We start from the raw sequence: 18,073 nt of genomic DNA on the forward strand, positions 1-18,073 counted from the left end.
TTCAACACATCACTTAATTATTATTTAGGCAATACAATTTTGCCTACCTTTCATGAGAACATTCCACTTGATTCTTTTAAATAGCTCAGTTATACAATAAATTTCAAACCCGAGCTTTTTAATGCACGAATATAAATTGTTGCATTAATTACTTACTATGCGCCCATATATGATTATGGAGTATTAATAATATCGATTTTAAAGAAGTAGATTAAGAAGATTTATATAAAATTGATTCACGTATTCGACAAAGAAGAACTAATGACACGAAATGAACATTCGTAATCGTCGTAAGTGATGTAACGCTCTTTCTGACATTAATCCACGGCTGAAACGACATTTGACGACACATTCATAACTTAAGCGCGGCTATTCAAATTACCAGTTAAGGCTAATCTAAATAGTCTTATTTTGGAACAGGTCAAGCTTATTATAAAATCCGGGTTGTACGTATTTCAAGATGATTTGATATTAGTACATTTTTTGTTGTTAAAATACTAATTTACTCCATGGTGTAACCGTAAGACCGGTTGATGAACCGTAGCTTGAGTACAACTACGGATCATTTAATTCATTGACCGCTTTTCCGTGGGGTAGCTACGTCCAGTGCATGTGCCAATGGAGTAGGAGAGAGCCCAAAACGATATATTACCGTAAGTATGTTCAGCGAGTAACTTCAGCGAGGCGCGCGCCACTCTCAGCCCAATTGTGCATGAACATCAACATCCCCGCTACCGCGGCTCAGGTCGAGGAAAGCGTATCCTGACTTAACCGACTTCCTGCCATTAGCCGCCATCTTGTACCCGCACCAACTCTCCTTCACCGGGCGATATTTCACCGCTCAGGAGTCCGACGGAACAAGCAACTTACGTCTGCTCTTTCTAGTCGCTCATCTAGAAAATCCCATTTGCCATGACGTACAGCTTTGAAAGTCAGTTCTGAACGAATGTGTCCATAACGTTTGCTCCAAATTGTTCAACATTTTTATAAAATTGCAAACAATACAGTACAAATATTTTAAGTTTACTTCCGTTTAAATATTTTGGATCTTGGTTTTAGGAAAACCCTTTAATCTTACTCTCTGATACTCTCAAGTAAACGGCGTTTCTTAGAGTTGCAAATAATTGTACAATTTACAATATTGTAATAAATGTCTTGGAAAAGCCGTTACCATGACGAAAGTTAATTAATTATAAGACAACGAAAATTTAAGCTCGACTGGGATGTTACACGTTATTGTGTTTTATACGCTAACTAATAATCTAATCTGAAATATAATAATTTCCTAATGAATACCTTACATCTTGTAGTATATTTTAATCCGATTCTGTTATTATGTTCACAGAACAATTATTTTTTTGCTTTAAGTCCATTTTTAACAATGGTTGGTTTGCGAGGATAACAGGTTTTCTAACACTTGCAGTCGTGAATGTTACAAACGAGGATTGGAATCTATCTTATCCAGTTAAACAAAAGCTTAGACATAAGTTTAATATACGAAAATCCTTTAGTTTAATTATTGTACAGATTAAATACATTCTAATTAGTTAACTATCTCGTGTAAAATATAAGGCTATTTTAATTTTAATGTTTTTAACATACATTTATTCCATCTAAACTAAAGATGTTTAAACCCATGTTTAAATCGAAATATAGCGTTTGAATTAAGATGAGGCGGGAAAGTCAAGAAAGTGAGCCGATCCGTAAATAAATAATTTTCAGAGAAGCATTGAAAATAAGTACGTCCTGAACATAACACTTGCGCTGTCCCCCGGGGTGTTGATTTCCTTCAAACTCGGCCGTCGAGTCCCTCAGGACCCCCTTGTCTCGGGACATTACCCGTATTGCTCGCGCTATGTCTGTCTGTCTGTCTGGCTTTAAGAAAATTACCTGAGACGTGCACTCTTGTGGGTTCCTTGCATTTGCTTATGAGTTACTAGCGAATCCTTGCCGCGCAGATCTTAGTGCGGATGAGTTTGTTTATCCGTCTATAAGAAAATAGTTCAGTTTATTGAGGTATAACAAATATGGTAGGTAGATAGGGCTAAAGGCAAGGACTGTCTGTAGTTTCCCTTGTAATATTTATTTGGTAGAATATTATCATACGACACAAGTTAAGCTCTTAGACACAAATACGAAATATTCTTAGACAATTATCCAATCTCGAGTACTAATAGTTTAATTTTAACCAAAAATTACATTTAAACTAGAAAATAAATAAGATATCACATTATTAAAATACAATCCTAACCCTGATAATATTATAAATGCGAAAGTGCCTTTGTTTGTTTGTTTTGCTTTTACGCGTAAACTATTTAACCGATTGTACTGAAATTTTACATGGACATTTTTACGATCCCTGGTATGAATATCCCAGACATATTCTTATCTCAGAAATCCCTCTGGGCTTCGTCCCACTGCCCTTTAAAGTACCGAAAAACCGATCTTGGTCTCATGAAGTTGTGAAATAATAATAATTGAAATAGCCTGTCAAACGTAATCAATTGTTCTGTGCAAACATTGTTTTATGACGCCACAACCATATTATGTTTTCTTTAATTAATCACTATTTTAATATGTTTGCATTTATAGTGTGAAAGCATGGAGTAAGCGTGATAGTAACATTTATTTTAACCTTTTCTGGAACCGCCTTTGAGTCCAGAGTAAGAAAATGTCTAGATAAGAAAATAAAGTTTTTGTAAAATTGTACGTTTAGGCAAATATTAAGTATTAGATACATATAAAAAAACAAAGTTACTCTCTGGCTTACATTATAAATTTATACTTTTATAAAACCTATATCATTTATCTTTAGACAGAAGTTGACTTCTCAGATCTGTGTATATATATATATATTTTTTTTTTTTTTTTTTTTTTTTTTTTTTTTTTTTTTTTTTTTTTTTTTTTTTTTTTTTTTTGACTAGGAAGCAAGGCAAAATCAACTATAAAATAAAAAATACTAAGACCGAAGTAAATTACAATTGGTATAAACATACACTTTTTGACAGATTTGCTCAGTTGTGGCAACAAGGCATACTCAACATTGGCGTTGAAAATATAGTTCACTCGAACCAGAAGTCTTCATACACGTGCAGAGCTTATGAAATTGCGAGCGAAGTGACTGGTAACTGCTAGTACATGTCTAAAAAATAATACCCGAATTATATTTGTCCTACTTAAAAGGATCCACTGAAAATAAATGCTCCTCTAATACATGCGGCTTAGCCCAGCAGCAGTTACGGGCATGATATTTATATAAAGTAATACTACAGGCTGGAGTACCCCGCGCAGCGGCCCATGCGGCTTAACCCACCAGCAGTTTCTGGGATGATTTTTATATGGAGTGATACCACAAGCTGAAGTACCGCGCGGCGGCCCATGCGGCTTAACCTAGCAGTAGTTTCGGGGATGATATTTATATAGAGTAATACCACAAGCTGAAGAACCCCGCGCGTCGGCTCGTGCGGCTTAACCCAGCAGTGGTTTCGGGGATGATATTTATATAGAGTGATACCACAAGCTGAAGTACCACGCGGCGGCTCATGCGGCTTAACCCAGCAGCAGTTTCAAGGATGATATTTATATAGAGTGATACCACAAGCTGAAGTACCCCGCGCGACGTACCATGTGGCTTAACCTAGCAGTAGTTTCGGGGATGATATTTATATAGAGTGATACCACAAGCTGAAGTACCCCGCGCGACGGCTCGTGCGGCTCGCGGCTGCTGAAGACCGGTCCTGCCCGCCACTCACCGCCCGACCCCCGGCCCAAGGGCCGATCATAATCTCTGCCTGTCGCTGTGTGTCTGTCTGTCTTCCCGCTTCGGTTCGGTCGAATCGATGAAGTAATGTTCTCATCCTGATTCCATTCACGTACCGCAGTAGTATTTCCGTATACGAAGTGAATATTTACATAAAATTTATACCATAACAACTCTCCACAGTAATGTACAAATTGTCTTTTATAATAATAAGTAGTATAAATCACTATTTTAATACTTCTTCCTTGTCTTTGCTGTTGGTGTGAAAAAGTATTATTAGGTCTTTCTCTAGGCTACACAGCGTGATAAAACTCAACGAAATAGTATATTAATTGCTTGTACAAACAAGGTAATATCGATCACATAATCATTTTTCATTATTTTAATGACGAATCCTTGTGGAAGGGAATATTAGATCTTCTATTATCAGTGTTACTTGAAGTTCTGAGACATTGCTTAAACACTGCGCCAAAAACTAGAAATCAGATTGATGCATTATATAATATATGTACTTACAATTTAATACAGTACTTTTTTCCGGGCGCCAAATGTTGTTTTTATCTTCGTCATCTATATTTTAACCAAATGTAGAATTCATGTCTTGGTGTAGGTTAAATTTTTTCTCCTGGTTTAAATCTGGTTGGCATTTAAAAAACTGCCTCGAATTATCTCTTCAGATAGAATTCGAAGTCCATTACACCCTCATTGAATCCTACAAACCTGTTCTGAATATCTACAGTAACTACACTATGACGAGGAAAGACTTCCTATAGTTTTAAAAAGGTGTATAACGTTAGAGCTATGAACAAAATGGAAGGACGCATATAATGTGTAATCCACCTATTATTTTATGGGCGTTCCTTTACCTCCTTTAACGTTGTTTTTTAAACTTTAAACAGTTTAAAGAGAATTGTATTCACCAGATAAATAACCAGGAACAATCGATCATGCATAATCGATAACATTTTCTGGCGGCAGTTTTTGTCGCCGAGAACCTCATCTATCCAGTAGCGACACAAGTATACGATGTTCCCAAAGCTCCGTCGAGACGGTCCCACGGGAACCCACACGCGAAGCGCCGGGGTGTCGGGGCATTACTGTTATTGCAAGTCCTTGTTCTGTGTCTCAAGGAGTTCTGGTCGTCCTCAGGGGATCCTGTTGAGAGAACTGTCGTACAGATCCTGCGATACTTCACTTTACTCCAATATTGATCCAAAGTTTTTGGTTTCTCGTTTTAATTCATAATTTGACAATATATTTTTCCAAGGTGTTCTATGTTTTTTTAATAAAATGGTGAGAAGCTACTTGTATTACTTATATAAATTAAGTAGTTTTAAAATTTTCAATTTGATTTGAATCACATTTCTATTATTAGGATTCAGACATTTAGAGGTTTATTTTACTCTTAAAAACTGGTGTGAGCACTTTGTATTACAGACTTTTTAATCGTGTACAAGTCGATCATATACGACCATCGGTTGCGGAGCTAAAATGACTACATCGGTACAAAATTCCATCGACACAAATCGTGTCCAATTTACACGATTTTCTGCCCCAGTTTCTAGGAACTTTTGTAAAAGTCGGTGTCTCACCGAGACCTTTGTTTCAGTATTTAAATGCAAAGTGTGTTCTCGAAAGAACGGCACTGCACAGTGTAAACGTAAATATTAGAGTCTCCCGAGAGCTGAAGGGGTGCGATAAGGAGATCCACGAGACATACTGGCACATCGACTACCCCGGGGACCGTCGACAACAATGGTGAATTCAATTTGGATGGCTCGACTCGGGGTGAGCGATAAATTTAAGTGACATTAACTAACTTTGTCCCGCGGGGTCTTCCACGTTCAGCTCGACTCCTGGCAGATCTCGAGGCGGCGCGGTGCGGCGGAAGCCCCAATTTACGGGACACGTGGGAGACTGTTAATTCGCTTGGGTGTGACACGCCAGCGGACGGAGGATAAGTGGAGGATAGGCGCCTGACTCCTACACGTACACGGATTAGGGGTATCATCCTAACTACGGGCGTTAGATACTACTCTAATTGGAGTGGGTGTTGAAATTAAGGAATTGTTGTCCGCTAGCAATGAATATTTCCTGTAACATGGTTACTGTGTGGTCATACTCTTTCTACTTCTATAATATATATTCTGAGCGACACGTCGACTACTCGCAAACATCGAAAATGTACGATGTGTAATGTCTACATTATAATTGTTGTAGACCCTCCCACCTTAAAAATAAATTAGAGGAGTTTAAAATAGCACGATTGATATTTATATGTTTAGCTTTGACATCCTGCAGTATTTGCGTTTAGTTTTTCAGCGACAAATACGTGTAAAATCGTCACATGATAATAGATAAAAATAAATTTGGTAAATTCAAATTCTCATAGCTCCTATAAACAATTTGAAGCTCGTGGTTGTTAGCCACGGAACCTCAACATAATATGTAGTCTTTAATAATCTTCACCTCTATTTATTGTACGCTTAGGGGAACTTCGATTACAATTCTCCGAAGCCTTGTGATCTTTAATAGGTAATACAGGATCAGATTTTCAGGTTTCGCGGGATTATGTTGTTCCGTTCATGTATCCTGTTTCAGAAGAGTAGGAGTTATTTTGGATGCACTTAATACTCCTAGCTGTCCTTTCATGACATCTTTCTGTCGCATTACCCTCCACATTATTGCTCTCAATGAAAAACAATGTCTTGTTGCAGACGCCCTGGGGACCGAGGCTGGATCCTCGTGGGGGTCTGAGGGTCAGACCTCTCCCCCCAGCTCCTGCGCGACACCTAACTCCGCCACTGATGTGCCTGACGCCGAACTAACTTTTACCTTGGGTGTTACCGAGGGCACCCCCTATCCCTGTGCGTTCTGCGATAAGGCATTTCCACGCCTCAGCTACCTCAAGAAGCATGAACAGGTAAATACTACTACCATTTTCATTTTCTTATTCAAACAAGCATGCATTATCCTTATTAATGGTTAAAATTCATGTTGATATCTAGGAAATTTCGTTCATGTTGAAACGCTCTGTTCAAACAGAAGTGGAAAGTGGGTCCTTCTTAAACGTTTGAGAACCGAACGGGACATTTACAGCCTACATTAGTGGAACACAACACAACCGCGGTACCGGTACTAGAGAATGATGCGAGAAGCCTACTGACGCACCTGCAGCTCGTATGTCAGGCCCGGGTTAACGGTGCCACTATCATTTTAATTGGAGTAAGTGCGGAGCTCATGTCACCTGCCAGAGCTCAGCCGGTGTCCTGTTTGATTTACACCCCGTGCCCTGTTTATTACCGCACATCCGATATGAAAAGCCGTCATCGCTCGCTGACAGCCTTTGTTAGCATAATCGATTCACCGCAGTTCTGGCGATGTTTTAGCCGCTGAAATCCATCTCTGCTGATTTCACGGACAGGTGAGATCAGCTTTGCAAAGCCGGAGTGCCGGATTGTTGAGTTCCTGGTCACCGGCTCACTTTGACGGTTTCACGAAATTATACTAATAATGTTGGTTTGGAAAGGTGATATTATACCACAACGTTCAATGTAATCAGTTTAAACTGTTAACCGGGTTATCCCAAGCAACCTATTATGCTTCTGCTTCATTCTTATATCTCTTAAATAACCAGTAAGACCAATTTAATAAAAATTGTCATCGTACGCTGGGAATTTCGCCTAATCTTGAATCGTTGACAATACATTCCTTAGTCAGTGTAGCTGGCCGTATGGATTAAAATCCCTTCCTAGACCACGATATCTATATACGTTTAGAGCCATTTTAGACTCTCATTAGTTAGTACGTTTGCAAACATGGTGCTAAACCGTCCACACTAATTCATGTTTATTTTTCTGGTGCAGTATTTGGGGTAGGAGGAAAGCTTTAGAGTTTTATATAGTTTTTAAAAATTGTCTTCAAGATACAAAACTCCCGTTTGGTGTCAGAATAAACACTTGTTGATACAGGTTTGTGGATGTAGTGGAATACTTTATTTCCCTCACCTGAGTGTATAAATTAGTTTACGTGAGATTTTTAATAGTCTAAGGGATTTTTAAAGAAGTTCTTTTTTCGCGTCTTTTTAAGGATGTATCAAGGCCTATTTTTATCGGATAAAATAAAGAAATGCTATGTACAAACATATCACCCGCCCGTCATTTGTTCTCGGGAACTTTCACAGTTCTCTACATTAGTCAATAATGGCCCTCTGTAGACAGTACGAGAAGACAATAATGGTTGTAGATCCCTACTGCCAGGCTGACCTGACACGACCGGTGACCACTGCTACCCCTGACCCGGCAAGTGACCGCTGCCCAACGGTACCACGCCACACCTCGTCGCGTGTCCCGACTCCAGCCTCCATCAGTCTCGTTACTTCTAAGCAGCCATAGCCATGCTTCTAGCGGCGCGACCCGTCTGTTCCTGGTATCCAGCCTTTTTGTCACTACTTAGAAACTTGTTTTTTTCACCACTCCCGGAGTCCTGCACCGCTCCGTCTGTTTATGGTGAGACTCGGCGGTCGTCGTCGGTCACTCATTGTTCGGCCGTGCGAGCGCACAATGGACTATTACTTGACCCCTCGCACCTCTAAATCTCCTGGTCGCCGCGGCGCGCGTGCCTCCTCTACACCAACTATTTTAATTGTTACACTCTGATTGTTACACTTTTAATTGTCGTATTGTCCCATTGTTCGGGGACAATTCAATACGTTTTCCGAGACGGTCGGTGGACAGTCAGGGCCCGGCTGCTGTGACTTGCATAATACCGCGCCTGTACAGTTCCTGGTGGAAAGCACGAAGGAAAGTCGTCGATCTTCAGTCAAATTGTAAAAAATATATTTAGACATATTCCCTTAATATCCCCATGTATATACATGGCCAAGGACGTAGCCAGTGAGAGCCCAAGGGGGACCCCCTTCAAAATTTTCAATTTTTCATTTACTTTTTTTTTTTATTAAACCATTATTATTATTATTTGAATAATTCACTATTACCGGTATGTACTACTGAAAGATCGTTGTAAACATTGAAACGAGTCAAGAACTCTTTAAGGAACTAAATTGGGACTGCACTTGCCTTACTTTCTGTCCACTACGGGAAAATATCAGTCATGTTGACCCCCAACATTTTTTCCTGGGTACGTTCTTGTCAATGGCATCTGTAGTCCTTGGCACACACACAACCTCTGTATCTCCCAAAGCATGGGCAAAATAGTAAAAGTCCTTGAGGTTTTCTACGCAACTACAGTCATAATTAAAGTACCCCTAAAGTTAAGTCATTATACAACAATATACACACTGCCGCATGTATAATTTTACAACAAAGTTTTTTTATTCTACACTTATTTTTAGAGCCAAAATTAAAGGCTCAAATGTTTATCATGAAGTGTGTGCCAACAGACACATTTTCTGGAACTCGAACAGCCTAAGTGATGCATCCAGTATAACGTGACGTAACCGTGTTGGGTGTAAGTAGGAACCTTGAGTCGTCCAGATGTTGTCAATTGGGCCGTGTGAGGGTGTAAATTGGGTACCCTCAGCATTGTGAGCGCATCTCGGGCCCGTGGGGCAAGGAAACTCCCACTGAAGCACTTATGGCCCACGCCGTATTGTCTGTAACTAACTGCTCGTGGTCCCCCGCCCACGGCCACGAGTCCCCGCCCTTCGGTAGTCGTCCCTTTGGCAAACACTGCTGTGTCGACTGTCACATACACTTGTTAACTTTTTAAATTAACAAGATTTTAAATATATTTAGCTTTTTTGTTTTCTTACCTTACTACTACAACAATAGCAAAAACCTCAACCTATATACACAACAAGATAAACTGATTTGGCTTTTACCATGACCTATTTCTTTTTCGGGTTATAACATAAAACTTATCCTGAGAGCTACCACAGATACAGGGTTTCAAAAATATAAGTATTCTACTATCAATAATACAAACTCACATTTTAATGAAATTACTTACCGTATTTTACAAGTCTTGTGTGAGTACACATTATTAACTTCATAAAGTAATTAAAATATTCCATACAAAATTTGAATTCTTTTTGAATACGCTGTTTCAACCTATATAGGAATTGGTTACTCAGTATAGATTTGAATGTATACTTCATGTCATTCATTATAGGATATTTTCAACAATTGGACATGTACAGGATAAGTAAACAACCTCGTACAATTCATATTATTCGTCATATAACCAGCATTTGACCACCTCTTCAGAAAAAAGTTCAAGGCCTCCTCGGGCTTATCTAAGTGGCCACTGAATCCATCTCCGCAAGGGAAGAATGCGCCGTAAAAATTGCGATTTCGAAAAAGCAGCACCCGCAATCGCGTCGACCATCTCGCGGCCACCTCGCTTCGGTCACCCAGAGCCGGAATGTGTTGTACACATCGCCACGCCGCTCGCGCTTTCTCAGAAGCTGAGTTGCGGTTTTTGCCACGCGGCCCTGACGATTAATAAATCAACAGCGTTCGATGGTAAGGCGCTGATCGTATCCACAAAGGCGAGCGGACCACATCTAGATCCCGGGCTGGACGTGGACCCACGAGCTCCTATCTCCTTATTTATGTCCGCTGGAAACAATGTGTCTCCCTGTGCGATGATAACGACAAAGTGCCGCTGCCGCTCCAGAAGATCCACGATACAACGGCGGCTGACCTCCCGACACCTCCAGGACTTCATCAACGGGGAACTCCTTCTATAACTTTATTCCTTGTCTTCTCCGACTCTCTGAAACCCACACCTTCCTCTGGTTTTATCTACAGGCCCATCTCTTATCTCGGAACGAGAGCTGGTATAAATGCGAAACCGCACTTCACACCTAACCGGGATCGGTGTCGTGACCTCTGGGTCACTCTGTGTTTGGACAACTTTATTGGGCGCTTTCATTCTTCCCTCATTTGTTACTGTCTAAATCCTGTAGAGATGAAGCGTAACAAGCTTTACATTTGTGTAACATGTCTTCCTGTGAACGTTTATCCTGCGTAACAAATTAAAATCAATTATGCAGGCATATTACAACATAATATTGTAAATATTCATATGATATCTTACTATTTATGATCAGGCATTAATTGTAAAATTTAATTTTAAGCTGTGTTTATCATTCAATCCTCTTCTGTGTTTAATACCTGGTTAAACTTTTAACCAATCATGATAATGTCAATATTTATTTGGTGCTTTTATTTTTTTAAGAAAATCAAATTGAAATATATGTTGCTGCTAATCGCATGCATGTAATCAGTACTAAATGATCACATTTTTTACTCTTTCATAAAACCGCCTTGAAGACAGCAGTACAAACATACCCTCGGTACTGTTGTAGGGTTTCCAATACATGTTTGTAATCCATATATAATTTTACTCCCTTAATAGGAAAAATTAAAATAATATGTAAAACGAACAGATAATTTATACATAAACGCCTAACAGCTCGTGTAACGTTCTCGTGTCAACTCTCAATGTTTGGGAATAAGTACATAGGAAACTAACAGATAATTTATATACTGTATACAGGCCTAACAGCTGACACGTTATGGTGTCAACTATCAATATTTGGGAATGTGTACATAGGAAACTAACAGATAATTTATATACAGGGTGTCAATTAAGTCTGGAACCTCTTTTTTAATTTTTAAACCACAATATAAAAAAAATACCAAAGTTCACACGTGCTTACTGGTGATAGTAACGCACATATCTGCCCAATTACCGACCAGATGATCCCTTTGGGGGACGGTCCACAAGGAGTCAGTCAAAATCCTTAAATAGCAGCATAGGTCGAGTTTGGTATCAAATTAAAGGTCTTACTTAGCAGAGTACAATGCCGCAAACCGGACTTAAAAAGGTGGATTCATTCAGTAGTTATAGCTATTTGAATTTTAAAACAATTGAACAATGTAAATTATTAAGTATTACAAGTAAACACCAATTTTTAAGTACCTGTGATCAAAGTAAGTGTTCGAAATGTTCCCCTACCATCGTCTGGCAATGTCCTAGGCGGTTTTAAAAGGCCATCCACTGCATTTTGAAGGTAGTCACGAGGAATATCTTGAGCTTCTTGGACTATGAGATTTCTTAGGTGCGCCAAATCTCGAGGCTTAGTAAGATAAACTTTATCATTGTGATATCCCCAAAGAAAAAAATCCAGCGGAGATAAATCAGGGGAACGAGCAGGCCACTCTACTGCACCACGTCTTCCAATCCATATGTGAAGGAATATTGTATCCAAGTATTCTCTAACAAGGAGAGCAAAGTGTGGTGGCGCGCCATCTTGTTGGAAATAAATTCTTTGAAATTGTCGACCAAGAGCAGGTTGTAGTGCAGGAATTATCTCATTTTGGAGCATTGCTAGATACGAGTCACCATTTAAATTACCATTGATAAATAATGGGCCCATAATTTGATTTCCTATAATACCTGCCCAAACGTTAAGTTTCTGTGGATGCTGTGTATGACTCAATCTGCCACTTTCACATTCTAACAGTAGTTGTGTTATTGGTGATAATTATTGATTCCTGGCTTCGATTACTACATTGTCAGATGATGGGAAGGGAACATTTTGAACACTTACTTTGATCACAGGTACTTAAAAATTGGTGTTTACTTGTAATACTTAATAATTTACATTGTTCAATTGTATTAAAATGCAAATAGCTATAACTACTGAATGAATCCACCTTTTTAAGTCCGGTTTGCGGCATTGTACTCTGTTAAGTAAGACCTTTAATTTGATACCAAACTCGACCTATGCCGCTATTTAAGAATTTTGTCTGACTCCTTGTGGACCGTCCCCCAAAGGCATTATCCGGTCGGTAATTGGGCAGATGTGTGCGTTACTATCACCAGTAAGCACGTGTGAACTTTGGTATTTATTTCTATTATGGTTCAAAAATTAAAAAAGAGGTTCCAGACTTAATTGACACCCTGTATACAGGCCTAACAGCTGACACGTTATGGTGTCAACTATCAATATTTGGGAATGTGTACATAGGAAACTAACAGATAATTTATATATATACAGGCCTAACAGCTGACACGTTATGGTGTCAACTATCAATATTTGGGAATGTGTACATAGGAAACTAACAGATAATTTATATACTGTATACAGGCCTAACAGCTGACACGTTATGGTGTCAACTATCAATATTTGGGAATGTGTACATAGGAAACTAACAGATAATTTATATACTGTATACAGGCCTAACAGCTGACACGTTATGGTGTCAACTATCAATATTTGGGAATGTGTACATAGGAAACTAACAGATAATTTATATACTGTATACAGGCCTAACAGCTGACACGTTATGGTGTCAACTATCAATATTTGGGAATGTGTACATAGGAAACTAACAGATAATTTATATACTGTATACAGGCCTAACAGCTGACACGTTATGGTGTCAACTATCAATATTTGGGAATGTGTACATAGGAAACTAACAGATAATTTATATACTGTATACAGGCCTAACAGCTGACACGTTATGGTGTCAACTATCAATATTTGGGAATGTGTACATAGGAAACTAACAGATAATTTATATACTGTATACAGGCCTAACAGCTGACACGTTATGGTGTCAACTATCAATATTTGGGAATGTGTACATAGGAAACTAACAGATAATTTATATATACAGGCCTAACAGCTGACACGTTTATGGTGTCAACTATCAATATTTGGGAATGTGTACATAGGAAACTAACAGATAATTTATATATACAGGCCTAACAGCTGACACGTTTTGGTGTCAACTATCAATATTTGGGAATGTGAACATAGGAAACTAACAGATAATTTATATATACAGGCCTAACAGCTGACACGTTATGGTGTCAACTATCAATATTTGTAATGTGAACATAATTAAGGATATTAACAGATAACAGACAACAAGCATCTTCATACACTAAACTTGTGCAGTCTGGAAACTGCAAAAGTACATAGCCTTCTATGAACAGTTTGGATTTTAGTTAACAAATGTTCTAAATTGTGAATAAACCTGTGGACCAAAAGATAAACATAAAAACCACAAAAATATAGACCGTAGTAAATTTAGAGGCATGAATACCAAGTTATGGTATTTCTTCAACCAGGTGGGCAATACTCTAGCGTTGAGAATAACTTTGAATTCGGTAATTTCAAATCCCACATATTGTTGCTAACTTCACCAATAAATAGAATAATTGGACATTTTCTCGCCAGAATTAACATACTGTTTGCGTACTAAAACGAGTTAATTACGGAAGCATATCCGTGTAATACGAAGAGATTAGCTTGTAATCCGGATTTCACTGTTCGTTAAAAGACCAGTTATCTGCGCTTATCCAGAACCATTCCTCGACAGCCTTTTCTCTTTTATCGCATCGATAAAGCCCTATTCTGTGTCCACCAATAGACAGCCGACACCTGCTGATCGAGCCCCATCGTTATTCTGGACATGCTAAGCTTACATCACAGGCGGCCTGTAGACAACCATAGATTTTCTATGTGTTGCTATTTAATATAACCAAACAATACGATGTAAATAATTTCGTTGTTCACGTAAACCATTGGAATTCTTTAAAGAGGGGCGGCAGATGGCCTTTTAACTCGGTTGAACATTTAAATATTTATTTAAAAGCCACGAACTGTCTGATAGTGTTAGCTGGCAGATGTCCGGGCGGATTAATTACATAAATTAGTATAATTGAGGCGCTCGTGCCTAACGACGGTGTGAACAGGCTAGGTAGTTAGTCGACCACCTGGAGATCGGCTCTCAAGGTGTCAGTGAGTGATAGGTTAGCCCTCAGGGAAAGTTGGCAGCAGTGGTGAGAGACTTCGTATTGGTCTGGATTGATTGACAACTGCAATTAACAATGAGGACAATACACAAGATGAGAATATGCAGATTCTTGTAATCTGAACCCAACTGTTCCTGTACGTACACGTAAAATATAAATAGTATACTCTCAATTTACAAACCAAAGAATGTTCATGTTATCAATGTGTTTTAATTAAACAAAAACAAACCGTGGAGACGTTAAAAAAGAAATAGAAAAGGTAAATTTTTCCTGAGTGTGCAGACAATTGTAAATAATAAACTACTACAACAAATAATGGTGTAATTATTGCTAAAACCGTGTTAGTATTGTTAAGTACTAATTATGGATTACTATCATGTCCCAAAATTATGTGTTTGAGTTCCGGACCGTTGGGAAATATGAACAAGAGTAGTGAATGACAGATTAAATTAAACATTTAATGGTGTTACTAAGTGACAAGATAACTCACGTTTTAAATACATACTAAATTAAAAGGTACTTTGACTAAGAGAAAAAATTTGATAATTGTAAAAGAATACTTTTGTCCGATTTAAGACTTCTGGAATTTGATGTACTTTTTACCTTAAACGAGTTAAGACTTCTTTTTGTTTATTCTAGGAGTGGCGTAATAATCAATTAGAACTATGAAAAATGTTTTTGAGTTTTTTGGAATCTGAAAAAGTTAGTTGGCTATAGAGATAGCAAATAAGAGATTGAGAATCCATAAACATACTGAACCTCTTACAGTGCTTGGAATATAACAAACAAATAAGGAATACCTCCACTGAATTAAACTGTAGGGAGGACATATAGAATGTGTTCGACAAGAATCAAGATAAATAAGTCGCCTGGTAATCTTTATACAATTTTAGTTAAATATTTATGTTTCTGCAATCAGACTTGATATATCAGAGTTAGGTGGATAGAAAACTATTAAAAATATAAAGGCACAGTAGGAACGAGAAATAATAAGAAAACTAAAATGGGATATAAGATGTGAAGTATTTTCTGAAATTTATTTTTATATTTTAATAATACTTACTGTTGAAATAGACATAAATCCTGTAAATGCCTTGACACTGGTAGTACAAAAGCATTAAAATGCAATTATAAATTTATTTATCATCTTCATGTCATCATCATGATAGTACTCAAATGCTCTTTTTCTTTATATGAGCTCCTTGTTTGTTTTGTATTTTTGACAGTATTTTGAAATTAACTTACATCGGTTTTGTACGAAATTTTGTTTTATTTAGCAATAATTTTGGTTACGTTAAGAGGAGTTCATGTAAATTTACATCATAACTTAAAACACAGGTAACATACAAAAAGGAAGTATTGTAAATTCTACATTTATAGTTATTGTTTCTTATTTTGAACCATGGGACAATATCTTTGGAATTTTGGGACGTAGCAGTGTAGTTTATAAACATGATGAAATAACTGGTTTTACAACATTCACTGTGAAGCATTTCCGAAAAAGTTACGTTATTCTATCAAACAAATTTTCTTCGGTTATGTAAAAAGGCTCTAACCTTTTGTCAATTGAATTTCTTTGGAAACGCCATCAAAGAACGCTACAATGATGCAAAAATATTAATATTTTTCAGCCGAAACTTCGTCAACCTGTTTAGCAACACAAAATAGAAAGAACCTCTTAAACATCACAACGCATTTTCTGTCCTCTCCTATTTGTTTTATGGCCTATTATTGAATCTCAAAATTAGCACTCCACTCTATCCTACTCTTCTTCAGACTTTAAGAGATTTCATCACCTGTCCGGACTATCCGATTACCCTTATTACGAAATAATCTTACTTTCAAATTTGATGTAAAGTCAAACAGCGTTCTCTCCACCACCGTATACTAACACTTGCGTCTTCTGTTGCAGTCGCACACAGAGCACATGCCGTTCCGCTGTGACTACTGCAACCGCTTGTTCAAGCACAAGCGCAGCCGGGACCGCCACATCAAGCTGCACACCGGCGACAAGAAGTACCGCTGCAGCCAGTGTGACGCTGCCTTCTCCAGGAGGTACGAATACTTGGTGCTTACTCTTCCCGCTAGAGACTTCACCAGATGTCCCTTAACGTCTGCTGGCTCTCTTTGTAGAATTGGAAATTATTTCCTCGTGATCGCAACGATGAGTGCCAATGAGTAACGTAAAAATATGAGTGGCTTTTGCCATAAAACATTGATTTTAATCAGTAGAGACCCATTAACGTAGTGATTAAAATACGGCATTTAATCAAGTTCGTAAACCAACCTATAGATGAGTGTGCAGTAGTAAATAAAACTTACATAGATTTAAAAAGGTTAAACATGATGTGTGACAACATCTCATCACGATAGGAAGCCATACTGGATAAATGAGGCACAAGTTCACTGTTTAACAGGTTTCACTCGATAAACATCTGTTAGCTTATGATTTGTTGTTTAGGAATCACATACGAGGATATTATCAATGTTGATTTGCTTAATACGTTGTACCTCAAAATTTGTTCAGTGTAAATATCCCACCACATCAATACTGTCTATTGCACAAGTAGGTCTACTACCTCGAAACCGTAATGAATTACAGGAAAATAACTGTTATTTACTACATAAAACAGTTGTAAGAAATACTTTGTAGCATTTTTCAATTAAAATGGCACGACCTGTTACGTAAAGTGATATAAAGGTGTAAGGCTTGTCTTATTATCGGGTGTGGAATAATCATTAGATTATCATTAATACTCCATCCAGTATAGCAAGCAAATTACGAAGAAGTGTAACTCCCAATTCTAGTATAAAGTTTTTATTTTGTGTCATTACATCTGAAACGGTGTGACTAATACAAAGTTACTCGTAAACTCTATAAACGTGAGACAGTTCATATTTCAAGATGAATGTGAAAAATGTAAACATAATGGTGAAATGAGATGAGTGCTTGTTATTATTACTTAGATCTATCCTTATCTTAGATCCACTGTTTCTTGACACGAGCCTTTTACCAATTGGCCAATTACAGTAGTAATCTAGTAGTTCACCAATTTTACACAAAGTCTGAAACACGGGAGTCTCTGTATTTGTGAGTTCGGTGGCCAGCCGTAATACAGTGTACATGTTTGCAAATAATCCTTTCACCACGTCTATGTCATCCCAAGGAAAGGTGGTTGTCAGATGACTCGGGAGGACCGATTCCTTTTGCTGGATTGCAGGATTTTTTCACCGAATCGTTCATTGGGGATGAATAATTTTACATTCCGAAATCCTACAAAGAGAACGATCTTAGACGGGCGTCTCTGTGTTCAGGTGCACCAGCGATGTGCGGCGATTCCCCAGTAGAAAGCCTGGTCACCTGCTCGCTACCTTCACGTCACGTCCTGTCAGGATTGTCTGTCTGTCTGTCTGTCCACGTGCCGTCCACGTGTACCTTTGTCGTCCCGTCACACCAGTCATGCTTGTTACCTCTAACTCCTCCAATACAACTCATTTTGTCTTATTATTGGG

General features: G+C 38.2%; 1 protein-coding gene across 2 annotated transcripts in view; it reads left to right on the forward strand.

Moving 5' to 3' along the window:
* LOC124354991 (zinc finger protein 423) overlaps positions 1–18,073 on the forward strand; it is a 336,258-nt gene that overhangs the window by 295,795 nt on the left and 22,390 nt on the right. For both annotated transcript variants that reach the window (XM_046805843.1, XM_046805844.1), the window contains 2 exons: positions 6,478–6,683; positions 16,473–16,615. In XM_046805843.1, the coding sequence (XP_046661799.1) occupies positions 6,478–6,683; positions 16,473–16,615 (349 nt within the window). The remainder of the gene's footprint in view (positions 1–6,477; positions 6,684–16,472; positions 16,616–18,073) is intronic.

The sequence above is a fragment of the Homalodisca vitripennis genome, chromosome 2 (genome assembly GCF_021130785.1).
Source record: "Homalodisca vitripennis isolate AUS2020 chromosome 2, UT_GWSS_2.1, whole genome shotgun sequence".
Lineage (NCBI taxonomy): Eukaryota > Metazoa > Arthropoda > Insecta > Hemiptera > Cicadellidae > Homalodisca > Homalodisca vitripennis.